Below are 8,136 nucleotides of genomic sequence, written 5' to 3' on the forward strand. Positions count from 1 at the left end.
CTCTCAGGCAGAGGGGGAGATTTTTCACCCACACCCAGAACTAGGTCCAGCTTATTAGCCAAAGGCCTTTCTCCAGCAGTAATAGCAACCATCCAAAACGCAAGAGCTTCATCCACTAGAGGATTATTTTCCTATAAGTGGCAAGCTTTTGAGCGATGGTTTAAGAACGGGCACCTGGACCCTTTTCAGTGCGCAATAGGAGATGTTTTAACATTTCTTCAGGAGCTATTGGATAAAGGGCTTTCCTCCACAATTAAGTCTACTTAGCAGCCATTTCTGCCTGCCATGTAGGTTTTGATGGAGTCACACATGGTGCTCATCCTTTAGCCGTGCGTTTTCTGAAAGGGGTTCGTAAGCTRYGGCCTGCTATTAAACCCAGTATTCCCTCTTGGGACCTCACTGTGGTTCTTGAGGCTCACCGTGACCCTCCATTTGAGCCTCTAGAGTCTGTAGAGTTGAAGTTTCTTTCATATAAAGTTGCTTTGCTTCTGGCTTTAGCTACAGCTAAACGGGTCGGGGACCTCCACGCTCTGTCAGTGAACCCCTCCTGTATCCAGTTTTCTACTGACTCTAAAGTGGTTTTGCACCCTAACTTTGCGTATCTTCCTAAGGTGATACCTTCTAGTTACAGCTCTATGTCTATAGAGCTTTCCAGCTTTCACCTCCACCACCCACTTTTGCATCTGAGGAGCAAAAGAGGCTGCATCTTCTGTGCCCCGTACGTGCTCTACGCACTTACATCAGCCGCACACAGGATGTAAGGTCATGTGATCAGCTGTTTGTGGCTGTTGCTAACCCACACAGAGGTAAACCTCTTTCTAGACAAAGACTCTGTCACTGGATTGTAGAGGCCATCTTGCTAGCATTACAGCAGCAAAAACCTTCCARTCCTTCTTGGAGTTAAAGCTCACTCCACCAGGGGTGTAGCGACATTTTGGGCCCGTTTTAAAGGGGTACCTGTGAGTGACATTTGTGCCGCGGCCAGCTGGGCCTCACCAAACACATTTGCACGATTTTACAGCCGGGATGTAACAGCACCTTCAGTGGCTCATTCTGTACTTTCTGCCGGGTCCAAAGCTCTGCATTAGTACAGTACTTACTCAGGAACACTACTTAACTCAGGTCTGATACTGCTCTGCGCTTTGACAAGTCCCATATACAACTGTGTGTTGTACTGAGTGAAATGACTGAAAAGGAACGTAAGGTTATGAATATAACCACTGTTCCTTGAAGGAATGAAACAAAGTACAACACCTTGTTGGCCCCGCATCACAAAAGGCTCGGTGAAGGGCGGTATCTAACTGAGTAATGACGCTGGTGACTCCGAACTTATAGGGTGAAGGTGGAGCCTGTCACCCGACGTTCAACGTCACCACGTCACCGGTCTAAAGACGYGATTAGAGGTGGCTTCAGCCAGGCGCGCGAGGGCGCGCGTCCCATATACAACTATGTGTTGTACTGAGTGAAATGACTGAAAAGGAACCGTGGTTATATTCATAACCTTACGTTTTCCTGCAAAAAATAACTGTGTAATACATTGACAGTGATGGTTATGATTTATATAATAGTATTCACATGAAGAACACAATTTTTTATTGTTTTAAGAGAGAAGCAATTACTGCAAACAGCCATCTAAAAAGAAGTTTAAAAATACTAGATTATAGTCTGAATCTTCTCAAATAAAAATAAATTATCTGCCAATGCAGTAAGACAATTGAACTTGGTACGACTTCTTGAAAAAGGAAACATTTACAGGCTAACAAAATTAATAATCAAACACATTCTGCTCTTGCTTAATGTATCAGTTTCAAAACAAGATCAAAAATATTTTTTGGCTGGATATAAGATGGCAAGATTTGGTTTGATGGACAATTTTTGCAGTGTGGCCACGAGCTCATCATTTCAGTCAGGATTAAACTTTAGTTCTTAAAACAGTTTTTTTAAAGTGGTATCTAACAGCAGTACAATGTTAAGTGTTCACAACTTTTCTGTAGAACCCCATTTCATATTTTGAACTTCTTAGTTTTAGCTTGTTTTACTATCATTACTGCTAGATGTTCCTCATAGTTCTTCATTTCATTAAGCTTCCTGTGTTTAGTAATCAGCACACCAGCTGTTATTCAGTAACCATCTTTCCCTCATGCACACCCTGGTTTTCCTCACTTCTTTTTCAGACCCTCCCTGCTAATCTTATTCTTGTTACGGTCTGCTCTTGTAGATACCTGATTTGATAATTGTGACCCGACATATCGAAATGAGGATTAAGTCAAATTTGGTCAAAATGACCTTATCACAKTTTCAGATTCTTGGCTTTAAAAGCTACATTTTGATACCTGGATCATTCTGATATCATAAGTAAATCCATGTATATGACTTAATTTGTCTTGATGGTTACAATAATACATAAATATTTGGTCTGAATCCTTATTTTATGTCATTTTAATGAGGAATTTTTGATGACCTTATAAAGAGGAAACCTCAAATTATATTTGAATTTTGAGATTTCCCACCTAAAAAGAAACAAAACTTTGCTAGCTCACAGCAAAAATCTCTAAATTTTAAGGCATTTTTCCTCTAAATCGGGTTTTTTGTTGCTACTTCTCAAAAAAGTGCTTCAAAAATTTGTTTTAAGATTATATTTCAGACAGTTCATTCAAATGATACATTGATAAGCATTTATTCATTATGTTTTGACAAAATGCAACTTTTGTTAAGATTTTAGTCAAAACACTATATTTGCCTATTTCTCCATATACCACTTTTGGAATTAATCCTCGTTTTGATGTGATGGGCCACAATTAAGGTCTGAGTTTTTGGTCCTTCCTGCTTGCCTGCGTTTGGATCCTTCAACAACCACTTACAGCTAAATGTGACAGTCGTGGCTGCGTAATGACGTGTCAGACAATGATACGAGTGTCAGCTCTWGTTAAGTGTTCTACAGGACTGTGAATGTCATGTACAACTGAAATAAACACCTCCACTCGATGTTCCAGCAGAGAGAACGCATGAATTTCTGTAGCGTTACGGCAAATTTCAACTGATAGAGAAATAAAAAACCTCACTAGCTTCACCACACATTACACACACCAACAGTCACAGAAAGAGTACACACAGGACTCTCGGTGCACTGTAAAGCTCATAATATGCAATGGGGCAACATGCATGTGGATATGGGAGGAAGCAGTGCCTGTGCTGGGATTTGCCATGATCTAGCAGATTTCAAAGAAGTTCTCTGTGTCTTCATGCGTTCAACATGTGCCGCACAGGCCTCAAGAGACGGACTTACAGGATTGTTCATGTGACTGAATAGCTGCTCAGCTTGCTACATAGTGAACGGAGAGGCGAGAGGGCGAGGAAGGGACATTGAAAGGGAGGGGGGGGGGGTCCAGGAAGAGTAAATGTTAGGGCTTATTTTGAGCCACAGGAGATAACAGTAGGTTCAGAAATGTTAGAGTACATGTTTGATGGACAGACAAAACACTGTTTCAGTCCAGAACGTGGTGTTAGAGGTTAACAACAGCAACACTGCAGAGAAACAGATATCATCTGTGGATTATGGAGATGAAGAAGATGGATGTGGGTATTTTAACAGGGTTTCTGCTCTGTGCTGCACTGAAACAAAGGATGGCAGCTAAAATGTCTCTAGCTGATCTCAACATTTCAAATCTGTGTACTTCTCATGATGACAAAATCCAAACACATAGCTGAATACACCAAGTTCACCAAACTAACTGTTAAGCTCTATCAACACACTAGAGAAAACTCTTGAGAGGAGATCATTTTATATGAGACAACAAATAAAAAAAACAAATAAAAAAACACAACCTGTGATGGAATTTAACAGAGTAGCTGATGAAGCTATAGTATGTCATATTCTCTCAGCACTACATAACTCAGCTTCCTGAGATGTATGAAAAATTGCCTTCACCTGTTTTTTTTCTTCTTAACAATAAAAAAGCAAAAATCTTTCTGTCAAATTTTAAGTTTCAAATCACACTGTGTGTTTKAAAGTCAAGGGACTCCAGTTGTAATTTGGTTTGTCCTTTAAGTTGGTAGTTACTAGCCTGGCCCTTGCCTTCCTACACAGTTCTGCTCAATTCTAGTTTCCCAGTAGAATTTTAACCGAGCCAATCAGTGAACAGAAGGAGGAGTTTTGAACGCTGATGTTGATTTTCTGAGCCGCTTTAGTCTGCTTGTACTTTAGCGGAGGAAGTGAATGAAGGCAGTCCGTGATGACAAGGCATCCAAATTAAATTAAATTTGTCTCACAAAGCCTGCAGCTCTCATTTACAGCCATCTCCTTCAGCTCGGTGCTTCTCTCTTGTTTGCAGTGCATGTAATTTCTGGTTAGCTTCTTAGCTTARCTTCCTTCACGGTAGAGCTGACAAACTGCATACGTCACGTCCAAAATGTTAGCGATTGGGTAAAACAGATCCAGTCGTTTTAAACTTCAACAGAGTCCACGCCTCCAGCAAGACATCACTTCTCAATGGCCGAGTTTCCAGATCCTCAACAAGGGGCTGGATTTTACCAGGCTAGGTAGTTTATTTATCCCAAAACAAAATGTAGATATTTCAACTCACTGCAAATAAAATCACATTCTTCTTCTTTAAAACAGGTTTAAAAGCCTTTATACAACAAAAATATACAACTTTAATCTTACACTGAAAAACACAAACCTACCTTCTGCAACTGCGTCTCCAACTTACTACACTCCTCTTTTTTCTGCTCGATGGCGATCTCCAGTGATTTGAGCTTGGAGTCTTTCTTCAGGCCGGAGGACGCCAGAGACGATGCATGCTCTTTGAGATCGATGAGGCTGGACTGCAGGTAAAGAGTGAACACAGACGGTTAGAACAAACCCAGCAGCCTGTCAGCAGGTGGAACACAGGGCCAGAGGACAAAACGAAGGCTGACTGAAAGAGAGAGAGAGGGAAACACAAAGCTACAGCCATGCAGACACACTGACCTCTTTCTCTGTTAATTCTATCTGCAGGCTGTTGACCTTCTCCTTTAGCTCCTTGTTCTCCTTCTTATACAGGTCCACCTCTTCCAGGCGTTCTCTGTCCTCCCTCTCCCTTTGTTCTTTTAATCGCTCTATTATTCTCTCCTGACACACAGACATGTTCAGGTTTCTTTATAGGATTCATACATTAACAAAATGAAAAAGATATAAAACATTCGCACAAAAAAGTTAGGTTTAGTTAAAATGTAAAATTAAAATGGGCAGAACTCTTTATCCTTTAAAACCAGTCTAAAGCTGGAATACATGTCATTATAATTTTAAAATACAGTAACTATATCAGACATACCATTTTAAAACAGTATAATTGATTTTATATTCTTTTTAGAATTTATGCTAAATCATTTATCATTACATGATTTGACAATATAAAGCCCATTTTAACCCACTTCACTCTACAAAATGTATGATGCTAACCTAGCTTAGCATTGGATTAGTCAGGTTTGTCAGRAGGGTAAAATGTTACATGTTATCCTAACGTTCTCCTCCTGATGCTGCTGGACTGAAGCGCACCTTTTCTGACAGCGCCTCCTCCAGGGTGGCCAGGGCAGTATCTGTGTTACTGGAGTCGGTCTGCAGAGACTTTATTCTGTCCTTCAGGTTCCCCAGCTGCTTGTCTTTGTCTCTCAGCTGCTCCTGCAGGTTCTCAATCTGACGCGGAAAAAAAACCCAGCAAAAGAGTAACGTGAGAACCTGAGTTGAGTTTAAAATCTTGGAAAATTACTGTTTTGCAATAAAATCTTTTCAGTTGAATAAGAATATTATTCAAATATAAAATAATAAACAAAACACTGGAAGGAGCCTTGTATCTATAGTCTACTTCAAAACAAATCACAATTACCAATCCGTAGTTGAAAAGTTAATTTATTGTTGTTTATGCCTCAGAATAGTTGGGATTGTGAGAAAAACAGGGCAAAAAAAAAGTTTGTGTCATTTTGATCCCAGCACCATCTTTCAGAAAGCAGTGGGAGTTTTTTTTATTATTTTATTGAAGTTACCACTGTGTTACATCAGTCTGTCTTAACAACACTGTCAGTTTGTCAACCGAGGAGACAAACTGGTGCAGATTTTAGTCAAATGTTTTCTATTTCTTTCTTATCATAAGATTTTACCTCTAACAGCTCAGGGACTCTGTTGTCAGAGTTTGTTGCGTCAAAACTTTGACTGCAAGCTGAGCAATTTAGCAGCCAGATTTGTTGACTCTGAAACATTTATATTCTAAAGCACACAGGATGTGGTTTAAGAGGCAGACAAGCCTTCACCTGAAACAAGGTGACATAGATATGTTGTTTCAACCAAATGTGTACTTTAAAATCATGTATAATCATTACATTTCATTAAGAGTCAGAAACAAACATCAAATATTCGCATCAGGAGAAAAATAACTTGCAAAAAGGGAGATAAAATGGGATCATGTGTGAGCAGGTCAGAGTAAAACACAGCGTAACACTCGGTGAGTATTTATAGCAAACACACACAGACAAGTGCTAGTGAGGCAGAAATTATTTCTTTCTGCTTGTCTTTCTGTGGACACAACTCTCCTGAGCACAACAAACACTCTCACTCGTCATGAAGAGAGTAAACACTTTTTAGTGGCTGAATTTGTCCAGAAATATGACAAAACTGAAACTGAATCACTGACATTTCAGGCATCATAGGCTAAAATTACACCTGTAAGCTACACTCCACTGTCAGTAGTTAATGTTACAATATCCACTGTTTGGAGATTCATGTTTTCATTCTTAAAAACGCAGCTCCTACCTTTTTCTGCAGGACATTAATCTTCCTTTCTTTGACCTCCAGCATGTCCTTCATGTCTCTGATTTCTCCGGCGAGCGTTCCCTTCTCCTCTGTCAGGTCCTGAAGCTGTTTGGTTTTCTTGTTCAGGAACGACTCTTTCTCTTCCAGACGCAGACGTAAGGCATCCACCTGAAGCACAATGCAGCCACGGACAGAAGTACGCACCATCTTTTAGTAAAACAAGTTTGAATCGTGCCGGCTTACCTTCAAAGGACAGTTTAGATGTTTTTGGAGTGGGTTTATTTGAAAAGGTTGAGAACAAAATAACAATAATATCTTACCTGTTGTGGAAAGCTCTTTGAACATCAGTTTGATGAAACAGCAATTACTTTTGTCAAGCTGACAAGCTATTTTGAGAAGAATTATCAAAAATTTAATTGCAATAGATACAAACACTGATTTCTAAACCATTACATTGCGTTCAGTTTCTCAATACGTAGCTGTTTATGTAGGAGTTTTTGGTAATTTGCAAGGACAAGCAGCTAGCTGTAGCAGCTTTTGTCCAGCTTGGGGTACTTCCAGCAGAAATATCACCATATTTCTGCAGGGAACACCATGAAATGTGAAACAGTGCTGTAGGAATTTATAAAACAGCGCAGACATGAACTTCCATAACATTTTTTTCTACTGAAGTTGTAATAAGATGAAAAGCTCCATTAATTTTGGCCCAACTCAAACATTAGCTATCCTCTTTCTCCAAAATGAGGTCAATCAAAGAGCTATGTACACCAGGTAAGATAATTATATCTTAAAACTTTCCTAAAGAACACTTGAAAAGATTTGAACTGTCACATTATTCCTCATGCAACTGAAGCAGAAACATGGATGTGGTAGTTTTTACATCATTTGATTTATTGGTTTTTTGTTTCATTATTTTGCAACATTTAGTGGGCAGCATCCCGACTTACCATTCACTTAAAATTCTCCAACATGCTGGTGTGATTTGATCTTCAGCATCACATTGTTTGCTCAGTTTCACGATAAGACAGATGCAATGTTTGTAAGTCTGTGTTTCTTGTGTTACCTCTGTTTGCAGGATGGCAGCACGTTGCTCCTTGGCAGTGAGTGACTCTTTGAGCACCTCGATGTGCTGTTTGCAGTCCGAGTTCTGGTTGTTGAGGGTCTCTAGCTTTGTTTGCAGAGCCAGCAGCTCCGACTCTTTCTTTGACAGCTCCTGCTTCAGTTGGTCGATCTGCACGACGCACACAACACACCTCTGAGCTGACCTGCTTCATCTGCGATGTGGTATTTTCACCATCATAATGTGTGTGTGTGTGTGTGTGTGTGTGTGTGTGTGTGTGTGTGTGTGTGTG

At 40.0% G+C, this 8,136-nt stretch overlaps 1 protein-coding gene across 3 annotated transcripts in view; it reads right to left on the bottom strand.

The window, feature by feature from the left end:
- Nucleotides 1-8,136, bottom strand: part of erc2 (ELKS/RAB6-interacting/CAST family member 2) — a 27,202-nt gene that overhangs the window by 17,919 nt on the left and 1,147 nt on the right. For 2 of the 3 annotated variants that reach the window (XM_014006225.1, XM_014006227.1), the window contains exons 3-8: nucleotides 7,848-8,015; nucleotides 6,785-6,952; nucleotides 5,537-5,674; nucleotides 4,970-5,110; nucleotides 4,684-4,824; nucleotides 3,287-3,322 (exon numbers count right to left, since the gene is read on the bottom strand). In XM_014006225.1, coding sequence (XP_013861679.1) covers nucleotides 3,287-3,322; nucleotides 4,684-4,824; nucleotides 4,970-5,110; nucleotides 5,537-5,674; nucleotides 6,785-6,952; nucleotides 7,848-8,015 — 792 coding nt within the window. The remainder of the gene's footprint in view (nucleotides 1-3,286; nucleotides 3,323-4,683; nucleotides 4,825-4,969; nucleotides 5,111-5,536; nucleotides 5,675-6,784; nucleotides 6,953-7,847; nucleotides 8,016-8,136) is intronic. The other variant, XM_014006226.1, reaches the window with a different exon arrangement.

This window comes from Austrofundulus limnaeus, unplaced genomic scaffold (assembly GCF_001266775.1).
Source record: "Austrofundulus limnaeus strain Quisiro unplaced genomic scaffold, Austrofundulus_limnaeus-1.0 Scaffold35, whole genome shotgun sequence".
NCBI classification, from domain to species: Eukaryota; Metazoa; Chordata; class Actinopteri; order Cyprinodontiformes; family Rivulidae; genus Austrofundulus; species Austrofundulus limnaeus.